The 27,329-nt window shown below is 40.7% G+C and overlaps 3 protein-coding genes across 6 annotated transcripts in view; all 3 read left to right on the top strand.

Annotated features, from left to right (window-relative positions):
* notch1b (notch receptor 1b) overlaps positions 1-5,110 on the top strand; it is a 53,824-nt gene extending 48,714 nt beyond the window's left edge. For both annotated transcript variants that reach the window (XM_033619168.2, XM_033619167.2), the window contains exons 31-34: positions 1,078-1,376; positions 1,772-1,919; positions 2,048-2,145; positions 2,276-5,110. In XM_033619168.2, the coding sequence (XP_033475059.1) occupies positions 1,078-1,376; positions 1,772-1,919; positions 2,048-2,145; positions 2,276-3,655 (1,925 nt within the window). In that variant the 3' untranslated portion in view covers positions 3,656-5,110. The remainder of the gene's footprint in view (positions 1-1,077; positions 1,377-1,771; positions 1,920-2,047; positions 2,146-2,275) is intronic.
* Positions 5,111-7,256: 2,146 nt separating this feature from the next.
* ubac1 (UBA domain containing 1) lies at positions 7,257-15,120 on the top strand. The gene is made up of 10 exons (XM_033620524.2): positions 7,257-7,685; positions 9,427-9,547; positions 9,634-9,707; positions 9,801-9,908; positions 10,025-10,127; positions 10,691-10,799; positions 10,900-11,230; positions 11,850-11,936; positions 12,061-12,199; positions 14,469-15,120. The coding sequence occupies exons 1-10, from the start codon at positions 7,548-7,550 to the stop codon at positions 14,582-14,584; spliced, it is 1,326 nt and encodes a 441-aa protein (XP_033476415.1). The 5' UTR covers positions 7,257-7,547; the 3' UTR covers positions 14,585-15,120.
* A 6,717-nt stretch (positions 15,121-21,837) lies between these two features.
* camsap1b (calmodulin regulated spectrin-associated protein 1b) overlaps positions 21,838-27,329 on the top strand; it is a 38,686-nt gene continuing 33,194 nt past the window's right edge. For 2 of the 3 annotated variants that reach the window (XM_033619454.2, XM_033619453.2), the window contains exons 1-2: positions 21,839-22,269; positions 24,095-24,261. In XM_033619454.2, coding sequence (XP_033475345.1) covers positions 24,096-24,261 — 166 coding nt within the window. In that variant the 5' untranslated portion in view covers positions 21,839-22,269; position 24,095. Of the gene's footprint in view, positions 22,270-24,094; positions 24,262-27,329 lie in introns of all 3 variants that reach the window. The other variant, XM_033619452.2, reaches the window with a different exon arrangement.

Here is a 27,329-nt window from a genome sequence, read left to right as displayed (position 1 = left end):
ATTTGTTACATTTTTCTCATTGTTGCTTTTTTCTTGGGATGTAATGGATAGTTTTGTCTCTTTAGACCTCTGAAATACTTCAAAACTGAACAATTTGATAAGGAAAAATTACATTTTGATACTGCTAACAACTTGCATGGAGGAATAAACTTGTGAGGAGGGGTCAAAGGAAGACACAAACCTAAAAAAAGATTTAGCAGATTGACTCATATCTCAACTCAGTATTTCTATTTGTGTGTGACTTGATTCACACATTTTCTGTATGTGTGTGCGTTCAGATTGATTCATGCCTTTACTGAGCGAATGTTTCACATTTCTAGTGTGTGCGTTTGTGTGTGTGTGTAATCGTGCATGTAGGAGTAGCTAAAGCCCCATGTCCTCAGGGTAAAGGATCTTCTTCAAAGCAGCCGGCTGGAAGCTAGGCGCCTGGGGGAAAACACTGATTCCTGATCAGATTAATCATTTGACCAGTAATGGGCCTCTGCGTTTCTTTTTTTTCTTTCTATTCCACATTACAAAAACCAATGAAGGCATCAAATGCAAAAACCCAATTTTGTAGTAAGTGCCAAATTCCCCAAAGAAAAGCTATGAAAAATCAAAGTAACAGGGTTAACAACTTGAGAGCACACTTTTTTTCCCCCGTCGTGGATCGATGCACTTGAATCGACCAAATCTGCAAGATCTGGGGCTTGCTATCCTTTTGAAGAGGAGAAAACCTATTCAAGTCGACTGACTGAGCTGCCTCTCACAGTTAGATATTAATGCTTCGTTTTTGCGGCAGCCTAGCTTTAGCAAGCCCCGGCCTCTATCCCCCTAGCTTCACTTTTCCTTCTGAAGCTTCTCCTGTGCCGGGGCCTTGATCAGAATCCGTTATCGAAGGGAGAGAGCTGTGATGATTCAACTCAGGCAAAAGTGTCAAATCCACATTCGATTTGTTTGTTGCTTTGTTTTGATCTCCCTGCTGCTTTGAAGTGCGGACTCCTGTGGCAGTTACTGGGCCTGTGCTGTGCTGACCATACAGTTTGTTACCCACAAGTCTTTCATACACCCCTCTCTCCTTCTCCTGTCTCTGTCCAGATGGATTCACTCCGCTGATGATCGCATCCTGCAGCGGGGGAGGTTTAGAAACAGGCAACAGCGAGGAAGAGGAGGACGCCTCGGCCAACGTGATAAATGACTTCATCTACCAGGGCGCTAACCTTCACAACCAGACTGACCGCACAGGTGAAACCGCTCTTCACCTGGCCGCCCGATATGCTCGCTCTGACGCGGCCAAACGCCTGCTGGAGGCCAGCGCTGACGCCAACATCCAGGACAACATGGGCAGGACGCCTCTGCATGCTGCTGTGGCAGCTGATGCTCAGGGGGTGTTCCAGGTGGGTTCTCATGTGCCAGATCTAACTATGAATAATTTCCTAGTTGGTTTAGTTAAAGTACGAGTGCTGAAATATAAAGGATGTTAAGCTTTATCACAGTCATCAAACATTAGCTGTTTCCAGCTTCTTAAATGCAAAGATGTGTTCCTTTTCTTTGCTTTATATTTCTGTTAGTTAAATATATTTTACTATTTTTGGACACTTTGTAGACTAAATGATAAATTGGTCAATCATTAGTTGCAGCCCTAAAAGGTAGAGCTGTCAAATAATCTGTATGGTGTTGAAGCTCAGATTTACCAGAGGTTAAAATTATTAAATTGTACATTTATTCAAATATTTGAGTCAATGGAATCAAGTTTAGCTCTAAAGGAGTAACCCCTTGTACGTCTCTATAGATCCTGATAAGGAACCGCGCCACAGACTTGGATTCCCGCATGCATGATGGCACTACACCCCTGATCTTGGCTGCTAGGCTGGCTGTGGAGGGCATGGTGGAGGAGCTCATAAACTGTCACGCTGACGTCAATGCAATCGATGATTTCGGTAATGCCTCTCTGTTTTATGCTGCTTATATGAGCCTAAAAATCAATGCACTGTAGTGATAAATGTAGTTAATCATTGGAGAGCATCAAAAGAACATTGTAGATCTAAACCTTTTTTTGTCTCTTCAGGTAAATCAGCCCTACACTGGGCTGCAGCAGTAAATAACGTAGAGGCTGCAATTGTGCTTCTCAAGAACGGTGCCAACAAGGACATGCAAAACAACAAGGTAAAAAGTGATCTGTCTCTCTCTTCCTGCTCTTAGTTCTTTAAAACAATAGTGAAACATCTTTCCGAAACAACATTCCCCGGCTCTCTGCGAATCTCTTAACGCGTTGTCTCCTTTCTGTCTGCCTCAGGAGGAAACCCCTCTATTCTTGGCTGCCAGGGAAGGAAGCTACGAGACTGCCAAGGTCTTACTGGACCACTTTGCCAACAGAGAAATAACCGACCATATGGACCGGCTACCCAGAGACATTGCACAGGAGAGGATGCATCACGATATTGTGCGGCTGATGGATGATTACAACCTGGTACGGAGTCCTCACATGCATGGAGGGTCACTCAGCACCACTTTGTCTCCCCCTCTCTGCTCGCCCAACGGCTACTTGGGCGGCATGAAGCAGCCTCAGCCCCAAGGTCAAGGCCAGGGCAAGAAGGCACGCAAGCCCAGCGCCAAGGGCATCGGCTGCAAGGAGGGCAAAGATATGAAGGTGAAGAAGAAGAATTCACAGGATGGGAAGTCTGGGAACCTCCTGGACAGCTCAGCTGTGTTGTCACCAGTTGACTCGTTGGAGTCTCCACACGGCTATGTCTCTGATGTGGCCTCGCCACCCATGATGACCTCACCTTTCCAGCAGTCACCATCTGTATCCCTAAACCACCTGCAGGGTATGTCTGACCCACACCTATCTGTCAATCACATGGTGATGCCAAACAAGCAGGAGCTGGCTCGGATGCAGTTTGACCCGCTGCCTCCCCGTCTCACTCATCTGCCCGTGTCTGGCTCAGGTGGCCAGGGCGCCATAAACGGCCAGTGTGATTGGCTGTCCAGGATGCACGGCAACCTGAGCCAGCCAGGTCAGTTCAACCCCATGAGAGGAGCTGCTGGTGGTCAGGGAGGCCTGCACCCGGGAGGGCAGCACGGGTTGATGACCTCCCTCCACAATGGCCACCCCACCACCAGCCTGTCTCAGATGATAACCTACCAGGGGATCCAGAGCACCAGGCTGGGTCCACAGCCTCACATCATGCAGCAGCAGGCTCAGCAGATGCAGCAGATGCAGAATCTACAGCAGCTCCAACAGCAGCAGCAGCAGCAACAACAGAGCATCCAGCTGCAGCACCAGAACTCAAATTCAACCAACAGCCAGAACTTCATCAGCGGGGAGCTCAGTTCCCCGGAGCTCCAGCAGGGCACAGGCAACTCCAGCATGCCCATCCATACCATCCTGCCGCAGGAGACCCAGATCATGCCCTCCTCCATCAGCCAGTCAATGCCCAGCACCCAGTTTCTCACCCCACCCTCCCAGCACAGCTATTCAGGCCCCATGGACAACACCCCAAACCATCAGGTCCAGGTCCCTGACCACCCCTTTCTGACCCCCTCCCCCGGCTCCCCTGATCAGTGGTCAAGTTCATCTCCTCATTCCAACATGTCCGACTGGTCCGAGGGCATTTCAAGTCCACCGACAAGCATGCAGTCTCAAATTGGACATATACCCGAACAGTTCAAATAAAAAGCTTGTATCTTTACACCCAGATGAGCTGCTGTATATTTTTTTATAAAAAAAAAGGGCACTCTTTGTGGAAAAAAAAGAAAAAGGGCAAAGCTGTAAACACGATTTAATAGGACGTTTTTTATATGCTTTTATACTAACAGCAACACCTGTGTTTCATTCATTTCTTTTTATTTATTAATGCCTTATTTATACGCATTGCCTGCTTACAGAAATTCCAGATCCAAGGTGCTGGGTCGTACGCAGGACAGAGACAGTCCTTTAGAGAGACTCTTTTCTTTTAGCATTTCCTCTCTGCAGTGAAGCCGCAGCATACACACTGGGTATTTATTTCCTTAAGGACTTTTAGTCTTTGCCTTTTTTTCATATGATTTCTCAATCTTTGTTTATATTTTTGTTTTTGTATAATCTTGTTTATAAATAAACTCGTGATTATGGGGCATTTTATATAGCACACTTTAAGTTTCAGTGTTATTTCAGTTTGTTCTAAGTGTGGGAAATATTCTAGTCAGTCGATGATAAATTGTGGACGTTACAGAACATGTGTCCTGTATGTTTTCACAATTTCCCCTTTTTTTAAATATCATGTGATTCTTAGTTACACTCTCTACAGTTGTGTACATTTCTTGAATCAACGGAACAACACGATGTTGTGCTTCTCGATTTGATCGCATTCATACGTAGAGATGTGGTGGAGATGTGATATGTTGTACAGTATGCAGCCATCTTGGAGATTGGCGGTTAAGACAGGCTTGAGTATCTGTTGGTGTTTGAGAACTGGCCCGTCGGCCACAGTGTATGTTGTTGTCCAGAGGGAAAAGGAAAGTTCAGTTTCCCCTCTCCCTCCTATTAGTTTAAGCCTATGGCTGTGTTCTTCCTTTTGTAAATACATTACGCTTTTCCCTTGTAAGCAAGATTTTGTTTAAGAAATCTGATGTCTTAAGCATGCAATTTTTGATAGATCTCGCACCAGTCAATGGCCTCTAAAATGTCAAACAGAACAGAATATATATTTTGTATTTTACTGTCCCTTATGCATAAATAAATTTGAACTATATACAAATAGATATGATATATTGCTAGGAGACATTTTTCTCATAAAAATTTAAAATACATAAATATTGAGGGTTTATAAATTCATATTTATTTACTGTTCTGTAACACATAAACATCCACCGAGGCAACCATTTGTGCATATTATGAAATGTTTTTGTTAGAACTGTTGGCTACATTCTCAGATGTCTCTGCTTCAATATTTTGTGAGACACTCCCTGGTTGCAAAATGTTATAATTTAAAACAAAAAACATTAGGTTGTAGTGAAATTGTAATATCTGCAATATGTTTCCTTCCTCTTATAAAGTTATAATTTGCAAGAAATGTATTTCCCCTTTTCTTTTTCAATCTGTAAAAATGTTTCTTGTTATAATAAAGGGCACTTGTGTGTCTTGAACTTATGAGAACTGTCTTTTTTGGGTTGAATTACTTTACAAGATCTCTAAAGCTCAATATCTTCAATAAAAGCTCTGCGAAACGAGAGGTTATATAAGTAACCATAGCACATTAACCACAGTGTAGTGCTGGGCAGCAATTAATTTATATGTCATTAGATTTTTTTTACATTTAAAATAAAAGAGACCTCTCTCTTCACACTGCAGCACATCATTTAACATTTTTGCATGAAGGGGGCAAGTACACATATTTGACTGAGTGTGTCTCCCTCTAGTGGTGGCAATTTTTAGCTTTAAATTTCACACTAAATTGAAGGTCCAGCTGTCCTGTTTTTGTACTTTGAGTATATTATCGAAACACCTAAAGCCACAACTTAATAAAGAAATATTTGCATGACTAATTGCCACTGCCAAATTAACCCTCTTGCAGAGCTAAGAGCAAAAAATGATTGACTGGGTCCCAAGTAATGCCCATCCTCAGCTCCAGGGCCCTAAATATAGACAGTGCAGTCAGGGCAGTTGCACTGGGGATCATGATGGGGTGAGAGGGCCCATAGAGAGCGGATCCTCAGACAATATGTTAGGCACAAAACGGGCCCTTACCACCTTAGAAATATGCCTGTGTTAAGAAATACTCATTTAATTAAAATGGTGCCATATGCTTTATATGCAATTGAAAAAGCAAATCCATCTCCATCTTGGTTTTTTTGTAAAATAGCCAGTAGCAAAAAATAAAATATATACTTAGTCTACATCAACTATAGATAAGGTATAAAAATATGTAGTTAAAAGAGTAATCCCCTACTATCTATGGTGTTTTTGTCCTATACATAAAAGCGATGATGATTTCTGGTAGATATATATGTTGGGTGTTATCCAGTGTCAAGTCTCTATTTGATCATGTGATGATAACATTACACAGTAGCTAGTTAAGGCACATAACAAGTCACTAATGTCCCTTAGGGCCCATCATAGTAGCGTACACTGGGGTCCATTGTAACTACCTTACCCCGCTGCCCAGTTCCTGACTGTTTTTGTGCATTGTGTACAGTTTTTCTAAGATAAGGCAAGTTTGTAGCAAATTTTAGCAACAAGACATTTCAAGATACTTTAAATGAAAAATCTAAAGTACCGAAACAGAGCGCAAAATACAAGGATAATAGTTACAGTGCAGTGTAAAACAAAGTAATACCTGATTCAATGTGGATAGAATACTACCCTGTCCCATGTTTGCTGTGTGGTCATTTGATTAAACACAAAACCTTAACTAAATGTAAGCACAAAATTTAGATAATAACAGTGTATAATTTTATTTTGACACAGAGACTCTCCTAACATATCACCTCAAAAAATAAATAGATAAATAAAAGCAGGACTTAATTAAGTGTGTCAAAAATCTTTTGTATAGTGTCTCAGTTTTGAGGATTTTCTGTTTATTTCTCTTTCATATTACTGTAAACTGAATATCTCTGGGTTTTGGACAGCTGCTCAGACCAAACAAGGCATTTAAAGATGACATATTAGACTTAAGGAGATGGGCATTTTTCACTGTTTTCTGAAAATTTTAGATCAAATTATTAATCCAGTATTTGGAAAAAAAAAAAAAAAAAAAAAAAAAAACCTTGTCAGATTATTTGATAAGGGTCCTTGTCGTGACAGCTGATATTGTGCTTTAATCGTGCATATTCCCAAATAAAAGTACCAATTGAATTAGCACAAACAAGTTGACACACAGTAAGCCTGGAGTGTGTGGGGCCCCTGGAGGTCTGGGGCCCCAAGTACTTGCAGCTTTTTCCTACATGGTAATCCATCCTTGTTTATTGCAGGTTAAGGGAATATTTTAGATGCTGACTGTGTGTGTAAAAGTTGGAGTGAGTTTTCGCTGGTTAGAGAAGTATGCCTTCATTGCTTTCTGACAGAAAGTATTTTTTGTGCATAGATCTGGTGAAAAATAAATGTTTGGATTAAAATGAATAGATTATTTTATCCAGAAAAGACTTTCTGCCAGAAAACCCTGAAGGCAAACCTTTCTCATGTGCTGAGATTTCTGAACCAAGCTGATTGTATCCATGGGGCATCTTGTGACTCAAGAGAACTACTGCTCCCATGATGCACCGGTAGTAGCACCGTTGAAGTTCAAAGTTCAAACATTACAGTAAAAATAGGGTACTTGCTGGCTGGCTGCTTGTGTGTTCGCTGGGAATATAAACAACTTGGTGGTCACGGAGCACCCTAATCGGTTGCCACCGCACCGATAACCGGCAGAGGAAACCGAAGATGGCCCTCAGCTAATCGGCGCTTTCTCTCGCTCTGTTGTCGGCGGATTTACAGAACGACGGCTAGCTGGGTGCTAACGTTAGCACGCTAGCTTGCCAGGAGCACATAGCAACTGCTGCTAGCTAACGTCACTGGACTGGTACTCTTTACTCTCAAGGCTGCAGCTATGTTCGTCCAGGAGGAGAAAATATTCGCAGGGAAAGTGTTGAAAATACACATCTGCACCATGGACGGCACGGAGTGGTTGGAGGAGGTCACGGAAGACACCACTGTTGAGAAACTGAAGGAGAAGTGCTTGAAACATGTAGGTTTTTGGCTTGTTTGACTTTCCCTTGTTGCATTTTTTGTCCTGTCACTCCTTTGCCTGGGGTGCTTGCAGCCTAACATGCCCTCTGTGTAAACTGCCAGAGTCAGTGTCACTGGCTTTGTATTTATAGTAACTGGGTAGATCTTGCTGTTTATAATTTAGCAGGTTGGCTGCCCCTCTCAAGCTAGCTAGCTAACTGTCCGACTCTGCCCCTTTCTCAGCTCCCAGTGGCTAGTCTGACAGGCATGTTGCTTTACTGCTTGTCTATTATTACACATCTCATCTCACTTCTCCTTCTATGGCCTCTATAGCATAACCTCAAGTGGTGGTCTCTGCTAACGTCTCATGTTGACTTGGGGAAGGTGCAGATTCAGTGACATATTAAATGTTGCAGCATCATATTGGCCAGGTCATCATGATAAGGGCTGATATTTATGTTCAGACATCAGGCTTTTAGTAATACTTTTATTTTATCTACCTTTATAGGTTCAGTGTTGAAACAGCCAGTGGATTAAATCATAGTATAGCCTATCAGAAAATAATGAAAACATCTTGTCACAAATAAGAGATGAGATAAGATAAAACTATTGATCCCACACACCGGGGAAATTCACATGTTACAGCAGCTCAAATAGCAGAGATAGAAAAGCAAGTTGAATGGCAATATAATACTTATAGAATACAGATAAAATACAAAATGATATATATATCAGAATTTTAAAAATATAAAAAATAAAGTACTAAATTTAGACATAAATACACACTTATGCTATTTAAAGTACCTTAAAAATAATTCCTTGCAGTCCCAGGTTAGGTTTTCAAATGTTTTGTTCAGTCTGACCAAAAGATACTTACTTTACAATCATATGATAAAGAGAAAATACTGAAAAATACTAAGTAAAACTGCCAGACATACTTTTCGTTTAAATAGGCTAATTGTGAATTGAGTCTTTTCAGCTTTTGCACTGTTGATGAAACAAAAAACACAATTCATAGTTGTCACTTTTTTCTAACATTTTCTATTTGCTGAAACTGTCACTACATCCACACAGTAGTGCATGAGACAGACAGTGATGCTCCTCTGCCTCATCATAGTGATACTGATGGCATTTGCTAGAATCTACCACGGCTGAAGGAAAACAACCAGTCAGCGCCAAGGAGTCTCTAATGCAGCTGTCAATCATGTCAATCACTGCTCGTGTACTGTGGTCAAACTGTCAAATTAGTGCATCATTGCATCGCCTACATATCCCCTCAGATGTTTTCAGAAACATATTTTAGTGTACTGTTTAGCTGTAATTGGTTGGTGGGTCACAATCTTTCTCATTTTACAGCTAAACAGTACACTAAAATATGTTTTTGAAAACACTTGGGACGAGAAATAGGCAATACAGTTACAGAATCTTGATTCATGTTTGATCAGCACTGCCTAGTTTGACAGTTTGGCTGCAGTTCAAGAGCAGTGATTGACATGACTGACAGTTGTGTTACAGACTCCTCGGCTCTGATTGGTTGTTTTCGTTCAATTACAGTGGATTTTTGCAAATGCCGTTAAGAGGAGACGGAAGAATGCAATTTTTTTTTCACGGGTTGTGTGGATTGTGACAGTTCTGGCAAATATGACAAAAATATGACTTAAGTAAATAGGAAAAAAAATGACAGATTACTTGACAATAACAAGAGCCCCTCCTGTTTGCTGTTTATTTCTGAGATGCTTCATAATTTGCTTGCTTTACAGTATGTGCACGGAAGTCTAGAAGACCCCAAAACACTCACCCACCATAAACTCATACATGCTGCTACAGAGAGAGTCCTCACCGACACTAAAACAGTCGCTGATGAAAATCTGAAAGATAAAGGTATGTAACACTCTATTTAAAGTTCCGGGATTATGATCGACCTACACTGTATTCCTTGAGCTGACCATGTTTCATATACGTTGTAGAGGTTTTGCTGCTCATAAAGAAAAGGCCGCCACCGACCCCTCCAAAGATGCTAGACGTTAGTTCAGAGGAAAAGGTAAGCTTGCAGCCAGACAGCATGAGAAATGTGGCGTCTTTATTTTGCCTGCTTTTAATTATGTCCTTTTGTCGTTCATCGTGGTTGTCACAGAAGAAACAAGACAACAAGGCTCCAGACAAAGACGCAATTCTGAAAGCCACCGCCAACCTGTCCACACGCCACACTGACCGCACTGTTACCCAGCATAACATCAGAGATGTAAGGCTCTTGGTGGAATGGATTTAGATTAAAGAAACCTAACATGCAGATTCTATGAATAAGACTCACAGTTTAAGTTTGTGTGTGTGTGTGTGTGTGTTTTTGTGTTGTTCCAGTTTCAGACGGAGCTAAGAAAAATCCTGGTTTCTCTCATTGAAGTCGCCCAGAAGCTTCTCGCCTTGAACCCTGATGCTGTTGAACTTTTCAAAAAGGCCAATGGTAAAGCTAAACATACCTTTCAACACTTTACAAGCCAGGGAAGCAAGCTTTTTTTTCTGCTAAAAATATGACAAAAATTCAGTAATGCTCTAGACATTTCATGCTATGATGGATCGTGAGGGGCTGTAACCAACCTCAGCTCACCCTGGACAAGTTTGCAGTGTGTTACAACATGAACACATTGACCTCTGAGGGCAGCACAGGGTTTTAAGTTGACATATGGGCAGAAACCTGAGCACCCAGAGTTTACCAACACAGAGGTGGGGGATAACATGCAAACTCCACACAGAAAGGTTACAGCTAGCGGCTCTGAAGCAACAGTGCAAACCACTGAGCTTCTTGTGTAAACTGATTAAGTGTATTTTAATTTAAAGCTCTGACAGGTGAGGTATAAGATATTTGCCGTCAAGCTAAACGCATTGAACCTCGTTAGAGTACATATTTCAGTATGTATTGTTGCTGGAAGAATAGATCCTGATGTTTATTGTTGTAGACATTTCACACATATTCCCCAACTCCCCAGTTTCAATTCTCTGATCTCTTTGTGTTTCTGCTTTTCATAGCGATGTTGGATGAAGATGAAGAGGACCGGGTAGATGAAACGGCCCTTCAGCAGCTCACTGAGATGGGTTTCCCCGAGAGCAGAGCCATCAAAGCTCTTAGATTGAACCAGTAAGTCTGAGTCGCTTAAATTACAACTCACTCACAATTGAAAATGAGTAAAAGTGATTTAGAAAACAAACCTTTCTCATCTCATTCTTTCTTTCTGCAGCATGTCGGTGACCCAGGCAATGGAGTGGCTTATCGAGCATGTAGATGACCCCTCTGTAGACGCACCCATACCTGGCCAGGACTCCTCTGGGGCAGCAGGAGCCACAGCTGCTGCCACACCGGGCCCCTCAGCCTCAGCCTCTGCCTCAGCTTCTGCCTCAGCCTCTGCCTCTGCCTCTGCCTCTGCCTCTGCCTCAACCTCAGCCTCCGGTCCTAACCTCCTCCGCAGCCTCTCTAGCCAATCGAGCACAGAAGAGAGCAGCAGGCAGGACGAGCTCACAGAGATCTTCAAGAGGATCCGCAGGAAACGGGAGTTCAGACCGGACTCAAGAGTGGGTGGCTTTATGAATATTACTGTTATACAACTCATTTCAGAGATTTCCATTACTCTGTATTTTGTAGAAAGATGGAAGATGCAAGACAGCCTCACTTCTGCTCCAGGATCATAAATTTATTTTGCCAGATGCCAAACACAGCTGTAATAACCGTCAGACTGCTCAGTCTATAATGGCATCATAAAACATACAGTATATAGGACTGGAATTGATGAACGGAGGCAGCCTGTTAGCTCTGTGAACAGAGAATAATGAAATCTGCACTCATGGATATACAGTGTTAGTTGTTTTAGGTGTTTTTATATCACTTTGATTGCATTCAGAGTCTTCTCATTTCCCTAACTGCAGAGCTTAATGTACCTCTGTTATCCAAGGCAAAATTATTACTATCTCCAAAAATAGAAAAGTTATTAAAACGCCATCACCCAACAAAACTCTTCCTCCTACTCCCATTTTGATGGTTGGAACACTCAGTCACTTCTTCCACTGTGCTGAAATGTTTTTTCCCCAAAGACACCTGCTGAGCTCCTCAGAAGTGTGACTGTATATGCTGTATTTATTAGACCGAGAGATATTAAACTGAACACGTCATTATTCGCTGTCTTTGTCTCTGCAGGCTGTCATTGCATTGATGGAGATGGGGTTTGATGAAAAGGAGGTGGTTGATGCTCTGAGGGTGAATAATAACCAACAGGATGCTGCGGTGGGTTCACACATCCATGTCCGTGGTGTTTACATGCAGAGCTAGTGCTGAAAAAATACAGCAGTACCAGATTTGAAAAATAGCTCTTTATTTTTGTTTCTCACTGTGTGTTTCTGTCCTGCAGTGTGAGTGGCTGCTGGGTGATAGGAAACCTTCTCCAGAGGATCTAGACAAAGGCATCGACACCAACAGCCCGTTGTTTCAAGCCATTCTGGAAAATCCAGTGGTCCAGTTGGGTCTAACTAATCCCAAGACCCTGCTAGGTACAGTCTGATCAAATTTAGTGGACATGACAGGATAGTTGGTGACTTTGATAACAAACAAAAAATCAAGTGAATCACACTTCAGAGGATAATTCTGATCTAAATAATGTCAAAAACTTTCACTCTGTTGTGTGGTAGTGCTTTTTCAGTAAATGCAACAAGCTTTACAGAATGAGGATGTTTAACAGTGTGACATCTGATGGCGCTTTCACATGTGCAGTGCAGTTCATTTGGTTCTGACCAATGTTTAAAAAGATGCACGGTTGCATTTTAGCTCTAGTTTGGTTTGTTGTCACACTCACTTAAAGAGATACTGCACCCACAAATGAAAATTCAGCCATTATCTATTCACCCATATGCCGAGGGAGGCTCAGGTGAAGTTTTAGAGTCCTCACCTCACTTGCAGAGATCCAAGGGGAGAGGGGGTAGCAACACAACTCCACCTAATGGAGGCTTACGGTGCCCCAGATTCAAACGTCCAAAAACACATAATTGAAACCACAAAATATTTCCATACTGCTCGTCCGTAGTGATCCAAGCGTCCTGAAGCCCCAACATAAAAAGTTGTTTGGAAAAACGTCATTTGAACTCTGTTTTTAGCCTCATTGTAGCCTGTAGCTCTAACTGCCTCTCTGTGCACTGCGCTCAACACATGAACGCAGTGGAGGTGTCGGTGGCGTGGTGGATGGTGCTGGCGCCCCATGTACAGAGGCATTGCCTCGCTGCGGTGGCTGCGGGTTCGGGTCCGGCTCGCGGCCCTTTGCTGCATGTCAGTCCCCACTCTCTCTCTCTGTCTCCCCATTTCACTCTGTCCTGTCATTAAAGGCAAAAAGCCCACAAAAATAATCTTTAAAAAAAACCAAAACAAAACACATGAACGCAGTGCCCATTTCTCACGGTCTCGTGCAAGCGTGCACATGTGAGTGCAGTGCACAGAGAGGCAGTTAGAGCTACAGGCTACAGTGAGGCTAAAAACAGAGATCAAATGACGTTTTTCCAAACAACTTTTTATGTTGGGGCTTCAGCACACTTGGATCACTACGGACGAGCAGTATGGAGATATTTTGTGGTTTCAATTATGTGTTTTTGGATGTTTGAATCTGGGGCACCGTAAGCCTCCATTAGGTTGCTACCCCCTTGCCCCTTGGATCTCGGCAAGTGTTTTGAGGACTCTGAAACTTCACCTGAGCCTCCCTCGGCATATGGGTGAGTAGATAATGGCTGAATTTTCATTTTTGGGTGCTCTATCTCTTTAACATAGATCCTGTGCGGCCGCTGTGTTTTACTCTTTTCACTCACTTTTTATTGGGGATATAATCTCTTTATATCTAAACAGACAGAGTAGGACACAATCTTAACAAACATCTGTTTTTAACTCTAAATATACACTCAACAGCCACTTTATTTGGTATACCTGTTCAACTGCTTGTTATTACAAATCATGTGGCAGCAACTCAGTGCATTTAGGCAAATAAGCAGCAAATATGTGATGCTTTCATGTCAATATGGCCCAAAATCTCTGATGAATGTTTCCATTCTTCTATGAATTGATGCCACAAAGAATTAAAGGGATAGTGCACCCAAAAATGAAAATTCAGCCATTATCTACTCGCCCTCATGCCGAGGGAGGCACTGGTGAAGTTTTAGAGTCCTCACAACACTTGCGGAGATCTGAGGGGGGAGTGGGTAGCAGCACAACTGCACACCTAATGGCTGACGGCACCCTAGATTAAAACGTCCAAGACCACATAATTGACACCACAAAATATCTCCATACTGCTTGTCCGTAGCTCGTCAATGTTTGTTTACTTCCTGGATTTTTCCCACATGGAAATTCTGACCAATCAAGAGCAGCTTTCTTGTGCAAGGCATTTGATCTGGTCTGCTTGTAAATGCTGCCGTGAGAACATGAACCAACTCTAGGCTATTATACAACTTTGTGATAAATTAGTCCCTGATTCAGACCAAAGTGAGACAGCTCTAGGTCTGAAAGCACCCTTAGACATAACAACATGGAAATAAGGGTCCAGGTTGAAAAATACCAGAGATAGCCTTTAAGAGTTTGTAATCAACAGATGGATTTAATAGTTTGAGTTCATGCTAGTATCAGTTCACCATCACAAAATCATTACCTTCATACCACTTAGACGCCCTTCACAAGGGATCTAGGAGAAGAGACTGTTTTTACATTTTATTATAAAGAATTTTTAAAGACAGCTGGATTTTGTTGAATATATTTCTTACCAGTGTGCTTTGTGTGTGTACGCAGCGTTTGAAGACATGCTTGAGAATCCTCTGAACAGCACCCAGTGGATGAACGACCCCGAGACCGGCCCAGTCATGCTCCAAATATCCAGAATCTTCCAGACCCTCAATCGCACATAGAGCCTCCTGGTGATCCCTGTGTGACTGTGGCAGCCTGTGTGTGTGTGTGCGACCATATTGGGGTGTGTGTGGGTGTGTGTGTGTGTGTGTGTGTGTGTATCTGAGTGTGGCAGAGACACAAGTATTGTTTTTGCCTTGTAAAGACAAAGCTGGAGGAGTCAGAGTATGAATTAAGATGTTACACATATAACTATTTATAACAGTACAGTAAAAACACTTATACGAAAACAAATGTTAACATAAACATTATTACAGTAATAATAATAAAAATGAGATTTAGTATGTTGTTTTTACATTTTAACAAGAACAATTTATAGTCATGACAGACATGATTTATTTTATATAATTTCTCCATGTGCAGAAATGACATCAGACATCGATTTAATGTTTACACTTCAAAGAAAACTGTTTTTGTATGTTTTGCAATATTTAAATATCAATTACAGTTTTGTCTGTCTCTTTAAATTGTTACGTTTCATCTGTGGTGAATGTGTGGATGATTTCTGTCGGTATCACGTTCTGTTTCTCTTCCCCCTTGGTCTTGTTTTTATCAGAGTGACCGCTTTTAATTGAGAGGCCGGTGGTCAAAGTCGAGTGTTCGTTTGGCTTGTTGAAAACGGCCTCACGGACACGTTACCTCTCTCTCCGTTCACGCCTGCGAGGTCACTGTAAGTCACCCGAGCGCCTCTCAGTTCAAAGCAGAAAAGCTTCTTCGAGGATATTTATTTGACTTTCTTGCCTTTTAGACAAAAGCTGTACACTAAACTGTTTGTGTCTTAGTCATGTTTTTACAAGAAACTTATATATTAGGCCTGTGTGTTTATTGTCGATGTGCTCTTGAATGTCATATTATCATGTTGCGCTCATTTAGCACTTGTTCACCTCTATGGATATCACTCACTGCAGCACTGAGGGAGTTTAAAGAAGGGTTATGTCTCAAAAAGGCTGTAGTGGGATGTTAAACGAAGCTGAGCCTAATCAAAAGGGGTTTGCCTTTTTTTAACCTTTAATTTTTGAATGATAAAGTTGCTCACTTCATGCTGCGGAGGTGCGAGCATCTTCACAAAGAAATAATAGAATTTGAGGCGCAACCAGTGTTGGTCTTTTGGTTTACTTTTTTTTTCTTTTGAGAGCAGTGAACATTTATGCTGTCAAACCAAACCAAAATGTCACTGTATAACCTGCCTTGTCATTAGTTGTACCCATTTAAAAAAAAAAAAATCCTGTATTTCTGTGCAATAGCAAGGACTTCTGTTGACCTGTAAAGAAATATATTTGATTTGAGTGTTAGAGATGTGTGAACTGCAATGGGTAGTGTGTTCTACGATATTAGCCTTTGCATTGAGTACTTAAAATCTCCAGCTACAAGAAGGCGAGCGTAGCCTCTCCTGGTTGTACCGAGAGCTAAAACACAAAATGGAGGGTGGTGTGTTTTGCCAAGCTTTTGAGTGTTTTTATTCAATATTTAAAAAAAAATGTGGTATTGATGTGACTTTCTGCTCAGGGAGGCTGAGATTGTTTTTCTAAACTTGTCGTTACGGCAAACCTCTGCTCACCCCCGTCTAGTTTGGCATTTGAAAATGGCTTTAACTAATCTGTCTAGATCTTTATGAATAAGAGCACTACAGGACATGGTTTCGTAAATGCAATATTTGAAAATATTTAAATGTTTTTAGAGAGAAGTGTCTGTTTGAACTATGTATTATTACATTATTTATATCGAAGCCAAACTAGGAACTTGTTCTTATTTATAACATTTTTAGCAAACCTCGAAGCTAATCTACAAATGTGAAAAAAAATTAAATGATTCAAATGTTGTTTTTACAAACCATTGTAAAATGTGCTTACGGACTGGCAGGTCACAGTGTGAGTTAAAGTAGTGCAGCATGTCTGAATGATGAAGAAGGATTTCTACGCGCGTCTCTGGAAGCCTCTCTGCACACTTTCCGCACTGTAGTGGACCTTCATCACGGCCACAGTGACCAGCTCTCTCACCACCTCCATGCTTTGCATTAGTTTGCATCAGAAACTCTCCTGTAATATCATGAAACAAACTTTGGGAGATTGTATGTTTAAAGATCCGCAGGACATGCAGACGTCTTTCAAAAATGGTCAACAGGAACAGAAAATGAACAAAACGGACTTTATTGCTTTGGGACACTGAAGGAGTGTTGGACTCACAGGTTTTTGTTTTCACTCAGCTTCCATGCAGGACTGTCCCCGATTAACAACCTATGCAATATACTCTCACAGTCTGTTCATTCAGACAGCCTCATGGCTACTGGCATTTAAATCACTATTGCATTAAAGTTATTTTTTGTGGCTGTATGCTTTGGGCTCTGTGTTTTTCTTTGAGTGAATAATCAGTCAGGAAACAGGAGGCTCCATGTATAGAAGTGAGTGAATGAGTGTATTTTTTATATGCATATGTAGTATTTAATTTGTCCCTCTTGGAGTGTCAGGTTGATGGGAAATTTTAGTAATAGCATGGATGCAATTTTGGAACCTGTGAAGGCTTACAGAAAACATTTTGATATGCCACAGTAAGAAAAATACAGCGAAGAAACAATGTGAAGTGTGTGAGAATTGCCACTAGACCACAGGTTGCAGGTTTCTGATAGAGAAATCTTTAAAGCCAACATTGATGAGAAATCCTTTAAGTGAACAAAAACCTCCCCCTGCTAATAAAGCTCATGTGACATGAGTAAAAGCTCCAGAAAAGCTACTAAAAGGACCTAATGGTGTCAGTTACACCTTTCTCATTTTCATAGTTATCTTGCTGCACTTTGATTTGGAATGACTGATTCAAATAAGAGGACTTTTTTTCAGTATATATTCAGCATTTGATTGACTAACTGACACATTGCTTACGTATGACACACAATAATAAATAAAATACTACATTCAAAGGATGATGTAAAGTTAAATTGTTTTGGAGTCACATGATCAGAGACCTGACTTTGGATAACATCAGCATAGATATTATCCAGCAATCATCACTGCATATCTGTATATAACAAAAAATAGCCAAGAAAAAAAAAGTTATTTAACAATTTTAATAGTTGATTTATAGAATGAGTGTATAATTTTTTTTATAGTTGCTAATGACTATTTTACAAAAAAATAATAAAAATTTAATTACATTTAATTTAATTTTATCGTATTTAATTTATTTTATTCTATTTTATTTTGTTTTATTTTATTTTATGATGTCTGTTTTCTTCTTTGAAAACAGGCATATTAACAAGGTCGCAAGCACTCATAAGGGCCCATTCTCCATGGAACACATTGTTTGAGGGCCCACTCTCTCTATGGGCCCCCCACCTCACGGGCCCTTAAAGCAAACCGCACTGCCTGCATTGGCTATATTTACACTCCTGGAGTCCACGATCTGTCTGTAAAACTGATTAAATCACTTGAGTGAGTGTTGTCCGAAAACAGCTTTTAGATTTCCTGTCATCTGTATGATTGAGAGTCTTCACAGTTAAGTCATATTTTTAATATAGCCCAGTATCTCAAGTCACAAATTTACAATCTGAACGGCATATGACACCCTCTGTCCTTAGGCCTTCGACTCAGATGAGGTAAAACTCCCCCCAAAAGATCCTTTAACGGGGAAAAAAAAGTGAAAAGAAACCCCTAGGAAGCGCAACAGAAGAAGGATCCCTCTCCTCGGACAGACAGACGAGCATGTATAGATGTCGTATGTGCAGAAAAATTAGAGTTTAACTGTGAACTGAGGTGGGCTGAAGTCTGGTTGTGGGTTTCCTTGTGCATAACGGAGTCTCTCATATTTGATTTGGAGGGCACTGTGAGTTTTCAGCAGGTCTAGATAATCAGAATTAATTTCAATATGCCTTTGTGCTCTCATCCAGGGCAGTTTCCTGCTGGTTGAGTCTGAGCTCGGTGTCCCAGACGTGTCTGAGCTGGAAGTTTGATTCTGCAAGCTGTTGTTCCCGAAGCCTGCAGTAGTCGTCCTGAGCTTTCTGCAGAGCCACGGCCAATGTCTGCTTTTCCTTCAGTGTTTTAATTTGCTGGGTTGAAGCTTCCTTGAACTCGACGCGGTGCTTCTTACATCTAGTTTTTTCTTTTTCAAGAGCAAAGGTGATTTGATCAACTCTCTGTTGTAACTCTGAGTTTCTTGTCTTGTCCTGTTATAAGGCCTCTTCAAATTCTGCCTGTCTTGTCTTGCTCTCTGACTCCAGTGCTTTGAAACTGTCCACAATGCACTGAAGCTTAGAGATAGTGAACTGATTCTCAGAGATGGTATCGTCTTTCTTTGACGTCAAAGTGCTCAGAGAGACAATGGTGTTTAGATTTCACTCTGTCATATTCTTTCTCCATGACGGTGAATTTAGAATGCAGACTGCTTCTCTAAAACCATCTGCTCAAAGCACTCTCTCTCTCATTTTTGAGGGACGACCTTGAGAACTTTTCAGCAATCTGGCTCCTCTCTAAAGCCAGTGTCTTCTCTGAGAGCTCTTCCTCTTGGATCTGGATCTTTCGATACACTCCTCGAGTTTGCTGTGAGCTTCTCGATCTTCCTGAAGCTGCTTTTGATCAAGCATAGAGAGCAGCCTTAAGTTCACCCTGCAGCCTTTTGTTCTCAGAAGCAAGTTCTTGGTTCTCACGAGTCAGACGGTCCTGTTCTTCGGCCCACTGGTTCACTTCCTCTTGAAGGGAGGAAACAATGTTGTTGTTGACGTCAATGTTGTTTTGAAGATTCAGGAGATTGAAGTGCAGGGTTTGAATTTCATCGCCCTTTTCCAGCTTTCCCTTAGAGCCTTGACTTCCAGCTCTACTTTTTCTTTTTCCTGCTGACAAGAGGATGCCTCCAGATCGTTCCTGAGCTCCTCAATCTCCCTCTTGTCCTCTTCAAGCTCAGTGGCCATTTGGCTGATTGTTTCTTTTGAGCTTTGCTTTGCTCTGCTGCTGCTCCCTCTTTGACTTCATTAGATCAGCCACTTGTGCCTTCATGAGCTTTGTCTCAATACTGAGGCTGTTTTTTTCAGCTTGCTCCTTCCTCAGAGCCTTTGTAAGAGTGTGTTTTTCTTGAGGGTTTCTTTTCTGCTGAGCTCTGGCTGTATTTTCCTTCTTCAAGGCCTCTTCAAGAGCAGCTGTGGCTCTTTTCTCCTCCTCTGGGGCTTCCTGAAGACCAGCTGATTTCTCCAAATCTCTCAGATTCCTCTGTCTGTGAAACATACAGCAATTATTAGTTTGTGACCATGTGCAGTCTATATAAATTTTAAAATAATTTCTACCTCTGCAGTGCTCTTGGTTTCCTTTTAGGATCTGACCAAAATTAAATTACTTTCTCAAACAGTAACTCATTTAATGCATTGAAAGAGATTTTACAGTAGTAAAAGTTTCATTGTAAATTGTTTGTTTGCTTGGACTCACACTTGTGATGCCTGTTATCATTTCATAAAGTTGTGTTATAGTTAGATAGTGAAAAAACTGCAGAAGAAAAGAAGATGAGAAAACCATATTGGTCAGAGGAGGAAAAGATTATACTTCTGGAGGAATACAATCATAGAGAGCACAAGTAAATTTGATCCCCAAATACCAGAAAACAGAAAGCGATGAAAATTAATTCAGTCAAATCTGTAGTGTAAAATCAAAAGAGTATCCATCGGGTTCTCCTGGTGGCAAAACACTCTTCTCAGGGTGTGTTAGTTGTTTTTAAATGTATCACTATAAACTCTGTCATGTTGCAGTTAAGACAGTAACTGCAGTTGCTGAAGTCTATTGTGCAAATGTCTAGGGATTCCTTAAGTATAGGACCAAGACCAGGAGAAAACCATAAATACTTAAGTGAGTATTTAAAGAAAACCTAAGGGAGAAGACTTAAGGGTGTTTTATTTTGAGGAAACCTTAACTAGCACTTTAAGAAAATATTTACTTACAGTGTTGTGTGCAACAGGCCCGGATCTTCTGCTACAGAACAATAGTGACCTCTAATCATTTGGGACATCTGGGACAGGTGTGCTTTGTGTCCCCAGAGTGAAGACTAAACATTGGGAAGCAGCCTTTAGTTTTCATGCACCATACAACTGGAACAAACTCCCAGAAAACTGCAGGTCTGCTGCAACTCTCAGCTCTTTTAAATCAAGGCTAAAGACTTTTCTCTTTGCTGCTATCTTGTATATTTGTATATTTTTAGATATTTAATACTCTAGTGTTCTAAATCTGGGTCCAGTGAATGACCCTGACCCGGGGGACCCACTGGTTGTCTGGTTGGTACTGGTTGCGAATAGTTAAAATTGTGTTTACTATATTTAGTGTAACTGTAATTTGAAGCATTCTCTGGCACAATAATTTCCTTCGGGATAAATAAAGTTCTATTGAACTGAGTTCATTTAATCAAATATTTATTTCTTACATTGCACTGTAACTTTGTTTTTTTTCCTATTCCCTAGCTCTTTAATGTCATATTTAATTGCATTTAAATGTTCTTTTATTATGTGCTTATTTTGCACTTTGTCAAAATGCTTTAAAAGTTTTATGTAAAGCATGTTGAATTGCCTTGCTGCTGAAATATGCTATATATATATATAAACCTGCTTTGCTTTGCCTAGTGATAACTGTAACAAAAACAAAATGCTCACAAGTCATTTATAAATGAATTTAACTTGAAAATGCCTATTTCAATTGTGATGTTAATGCAATACACTGGAGGCCTCATTTTCTTAATTATACAGCAGTCCTCTGAAAAAGATTACTAGAGCACACTTTAATTTATATTCTCAATATTTGTAATTTTGTTTAAATGTCACAATTTAATCTATAGTAATTAGAATACCAAGTTATTTATTTATATTTTGACTGCACATAAATTAATATTGGTACTCATACTTCGAAGAAAACCACTGAAACATTCAAGTTGTAATAAAATGTTTCACCACTAGATAGCAACATTTGTCAGTGTCATAGGGACAACACAGAACTACATGAATAAAAATGTGGACAAATATTGTGATGTGTTTATTCTGAAATAAAGATATAATTCAAGAAGGCAGAACTGGGTATGGTAGATGTATTAGTTAACTTTTTACACAAATATTTGTGGTTACAAAAAGTGTGGATAAATCACAGCAGATTTATAATCTGAGCCAAGTGATTTAATGAATGAATGAAGCATAACTAGGACAGCCAGTTACGGATGATATATTATTGACAGTTATTACCAGTATTACTAGTAGCGGGCTGGAAGGTAATCACGCATGCGCAGTCGTTGCCTTTACGACGGCTGGGATGGTAATTACATTTCTATGGGCAGAGCGCGAACACACCGCCGGTTCTCGCTGCTCAGCGCGAGCCACTTAGATATGTGTTTACGTGTTAACTAACATGAGGCGTCTGGTACAGAGATAGACTTTTAAACGGAAACGTGTCCGTACGTCGTGTTTCTTCACCGGACAGCCCCCCTTTTCTGCCTGGCGTCTGTTTGAGCTGAAAGCCTGCCGCGGAGCGGTTGTCACACAGGCCGCGAATCGGGTCTTGTTGCTGGGAGGAGACCGTCCAGACTCGCCTCCCCTGCTAGCATTATTAGCTGGCTACGATGCGCCGCTGCGGCTGGGGTATTTTCCACACAGCAGGCCACTGTAAAGCGAGGCAGGTCCTTGGATAATTGTTTATCCCGACGGAACTGAAGGGTGACTTGGAGACACACCACACCTTTCAAGGTAATGTCATGCCAGTGAGCTAACGTCATTCACGGGGCCGATGAATGCAGCGCTGCTGCTGTTAACGTTACAGTACACGCTAGCAAGCTAACGGTTAGCGGGGCAGTTAGCTGCTGTACATTTGCATGCATGGCCGCTTAGCTGACCTAATGTTAGGCAAATCTGTGCCATGTCACCTAACGGTTGTTCCCACGTTCATTTGGTTATCATAGCATCAGCATAGTAACGCTATAATTATAGCTAATCTAATTAATTAGCAATTATCTAGCTTGTTCATCAAGCCAGCATTGGGCCGTTAATGGCAACATAATGGTGAGCTGGTAAGGTAACGTTGAGTTAATACTACAGCTCATATAATCATATTAACTTTACTGAGGTTAACTTGAGTTTTCTGGCGAAAGAAATTACCTTCGCATGAAAGTATTTGAAGGCAGCTATATGCACTTGTTTTTCCTCAAATCTGCCATCCTATAGTGCAAGAAGCAATGCTGCTGTCGTGACATTAGGCCTAATTTAATTAATTTTCATTAACAAAGTCTGTCTGTTCACGCCTAAGAAAGTGGCTACTGTAATAGTGCAATGGAAATGTCTAAGCAAGGCATCAGCCTGAAGGGGTAATTGAAAGTGAAAGTGCTCTGAGTTTCATTTAGGCACTGATTAGAAACATAAGTCTGCAGGACTTGCTGCAGATGGCTCTTTATAGGCATTAATCACTTTTGATTGCAGAGCACTTTTAGAAATACAGTTACTGAATGTTTCAAATGAGAGATGACTAAGAATCAAAACAAAAATATGACCCAAGTTAATCAAGGGTTAGAATAGACATGACACAGAAATATTTAAGTGAAGTCAGTGTGGTAGAAAACTAGCAATCTTTAGCTGTGATGTCTTCATGTCGCAGGACTTGAGGTGAGAAGTTAGCTTTACCAACAATCAGTTAGATTTCTCAGTTTTTAATGGTCACAATGTGCTTTCTGCAATACATTTTTACTTAAGAAACTAATGTAATCATTTACTGGGAGTAGGAATACATTACTGACCAACATTAGATACCTTTTGCTTTGCACATAATAACCAGACAGTTTCAGTCTTATGTTGAGCACTGTTTCCAGCAACTGTAGGACTCACTGTAGGTTCATATAAGCACCAGATACTGCAAAGACACTGTCTCCCTCTGTCATCAAGCATTCAACATAATGAATGTGATCACGCCTGCAAGGATGCTACTTTGGTTTGAATCAAGCAACTAATGTGGTCATTTACTGGGTGTAGGAAAGAAGTTACTGACCACCATCAGATAACTTTTGCTCTGCGCTTGTGGACTAGTACAGTACATTTGTGCTTTCCTAAATATACATCATGACTAGACAGTTTAATCTTATGTTTAGCACTGTTTCCAGTCACCGTAGGACTCAGTGTAGGTTTATTTAAGTACCAGATACTGCAAAGACACTGGCTCCTCTCTGTCATCAAGCATTCGACATAATGATTGTGATCACGCCTCCGAGGATGCTACTTTGGTACTTCTCCCTCAACCACCAGATTTAAGCCTAATTGACTTCCAAAGGGAAGATTAACAGCGACACCCAAAACAGTACTTTCCTTAATAATCAACAAACACCAGAGGAGGATGTTGTTTAATTATTCATTGAGGAATCACACTGATAGGGCATCCAGCCACTTACACAAGTCATGCCAGTGTGACTTGCAGCTTGGCATATTGTGGATGGCTCATGTCCTGTTATTTAGCTATCGTTACTCAGCAGTATGTTCAGTGTAATTGTAACTCTAACATCATGTTATTATTGCTTTTTGTTTTTTTAAGGATGGATGTTGATTTGTGTGCTGGCGGGGACAGTACCAGAAGAAAAGTGGATTTGGCTGGGGCTGCAGAAGGCACAATGGAAGTCGTACCATTGGAGATGTACGACTCGGCCAGAGCAAAGATAGCTGCCAACCTGCGGTGGCTCTTTGCCAAAGCCTATGGCATTGGTAAGTTATTACATTTACATTCACGTTACACAAATGCTAAGTATGCTTCCTTGTTGAGATTTACAGGCGGTTATATTACTGACTCACTAAATAATTATCTGTATATCTATAGTACCATTAAAGATTTGACAGATAGCACATTCATGACCACACAGAGTTTTTATAACCTTAGATAGCGCTATCTGCTGCATATTTTCCTCATATTCTCATTGTTATTTCAGATGTTTTTGTTGCAACCATTTGTTTATACCCCCCATCTGCAGATTGTGTAGAGCTTCCGTGGCGAAACATTGACAGGAAAAGAGAAGGAGAAAGAAATATTTATGTATGTGTGCACTCGGGCCAACACTAATTCCCCCATGACACTTGGCAACTGAAGCCTCACTCACTGACTCACCAGATCCTTTCATTCTTGTCGGTTGGCCAGTAGATTGAACCCAAATCAGGCTGAGTGACAGGCACTGAGGATTAGGCTATATTTGTTAGACTGTACTCAGAGCATGGAAAATACTGATCTGCACTGCCAGTCACTCACACTCCCTGCTAAGATGTTATCAGCATTAGTAACTGAGCCTTTAGGCCAGATTTTCCTGTCTTGCTTGCAGTAGTCGTAAGTTGAATATATTTTAGGGCTGAGATGAGTTGTATAGATTACAGGACAATTCTTAAGGAGCAATTTCCTTGTGGCTGTAGAACCGGCAACCTTAAAAACCCTAGTTCTAACGCTGCTTATCTTCGGTTGCGTAGCTGATATCAAAGTCTAATTTCTTTTACTGGACACAGATAGGTCATGTACATCAAGAGGAGAGATTTTTATAAATTTTTTTTTTGTTTTCTATGAAATTACTTAGGACTAGGCGATATGAAGAAAATCAAATATCACAATACTTTTGACTAAATACCTCAATATTGATATTCCGACGATGTGGAGTTGATTATTTGTGCTTTCACAAAATATTTGCACAATGAGATTTTTGATGAATCAGTTAGGTGGAAATAATGACCAAGTGGGTAAAGGCAAATAATAGAACAGTCTAGTAAGCAGAAAATTACATCACTTTACTCTAACGCAGACGTGAAAACCAGCAATAGACAGCACTTAAGATATCCAAAAAATTAATGTCTAGTCTCATATCACTTTATCTATTTAATATCGATATATTGCAAAGGCCTAGGTTTACTGCAGATGTAAAGTTTGGGAATACTTGTAGGAATGTTCACGGAGTTGCCAGTTTATTAGGTACATTTAGTTAAAACTAATTTGATTAAAAAATTACTAGTATTACTAACAGTTTAAATATTACTAACAGTTCAAATAGAAAATTTCAAGTCCGTCTAAAAACAGTAGTCAGGTGCCCAAATGAATATTGAAACAGGTTTTGCTTGCTGTAATCATTACCCGTGTTTGTAATGATCATTAAAGATTTCTTTCTAATGTGTTTTAAATGTAACTGATGGAGGACAACATCCACAGTCCTCGCTCTGTGCAAAAATGTATTCAGAGGTGTATCTTACGCTAATAAGAGGTTATTCAAATCAAGTGTTTTTATTATAAACTTCACATGGAAAATTGTGCACCTATGCTCTGAGACTAATATACCACCCTTGCAATAAATCTTACTTTCATGAAGGTTAATATATCGGAATTTATTGAAATGCTTTAGAGGGATTTTGATCAGCTTTATATTCATTTTGGCGGCTGTGGTTTGTGGTGCTGTGGGAATTATATTGTGAGTGGCATTACTGATATTTAGTCTATAAATGAGATGAACAATTACAACCCCCAGGTTAAGACCTTGTTGTCTGATACTGCCAATTGAGTGTTTAAATAAGATTTATTGCAAACATAACCAGTGCAGCTACCTCTGTCTCATAGGCACATAGTGGTTGTGACCAAGATACAAAACATAGATAGATGTTGGAAGTAGTGGTGATTGGCTTTTGTTGCTCTATGGAGTGAGTGTGCTGCATACTTTAAACCTTTTATCAGTAGTTGGAAGTGAACAGCAACGAACAGTCGATTGTGGTTATTATTTTCCCGCCTGCATGCAGGTTTCCTTGTTCTACTAGCAGGTAATCAGCCATCATGACAAGTTCCAGTTAGGCAAGATTCCCGCCCTTCATATCTCCAGCCAATGCAGTGATGGCATGTTTTCAGATTTAGATACACAGTGAATTACTATAGGCTGCGCAGTCCAGTGTGTCTTTGTTCATACCTATATATTAACCATGAGGAAAAAAAAACTGTCATGTGCGTGAATGTTGGCCTAATTTTTCTCTGAGAGCCTTCACTCACTTAATTAATATTTAACCTCTGAACTCAGACACGGCAACGCATAACATCCTGACTGTTTGGCAGGTGTTTTATCATCAGGGCCCGACATTGTTGTAGGATTAACATCACAGTGTGTCGCCATCATTTTCCTGCAGGCTGCTATTTACCTTTCGATTTTCGAAGCAGTTAAACTTAGTCAGTATGAGCCTCAGCTATCTGATGCACAAGTCCCATCAGTCACTGCTTTGCATGTCTGTTGCATCAGTGTCGTCTCTGGTCGAATCATCCGTCATCATTTCAGACGTTCAGACAAGCTTTCCTTTGTATGCTGCGGTCTCTTACATATCTGTGGTCATTACACAGATTTCCCAATGCAGCTGTAGCATTCATGTCAAACAAATGACAGTAAAGTTGGTAATCCAGGTTATGGGTAGAAACCTATTGTCTCTTTTGTTTGTTTTTTAGCCCAGAGTTGTGCTGTAAACCTCTGCTCTAAGGGTCATTAGACTTATATTCTCTCAGAGTTCATTCAAAGGCTCTTAGGCATTTGCTAGTTCAGTTCACTATCAGTCATCAGAGGCCCTAGCTAACGATGCAGCTTTAACGATGAAGCATAACGACATAAACAGAAATGAAGCATTGTGGATGGACTTGGGTGGAGTTGCTGCTCAGCTACAGTAGAAAGCATACATTTGCCCCAAAGCTTTGGTAGCCCACAGGAGGCAACTCTCCCAGGTGCTGCTGCAATTATCTTCCTCCCATGGGAACTGAATATACTAGGCTCATTTTATTT

Source organism: Epinephelus lanceolatus, chromosome 9 (genome assembly GCF_041903045.1).
Source record: "Epinephelus lanceolatus isolate andai-2023 chromosome 9, ASM4190304v1, whole genome shotgun sequence".
Classification (NCBI taxonomy): Eukaryota; Metazoa; Chordata; class Actinopteri; order Perciformes; family Serranidae; genus Epinephelus; species Epinephelus lanceolatus.
The sequence above is the reverse complement of the archived record's forward strand: the minus strand, read 5'-3'. Positions and strand labels throughout refer to the sequence as shown.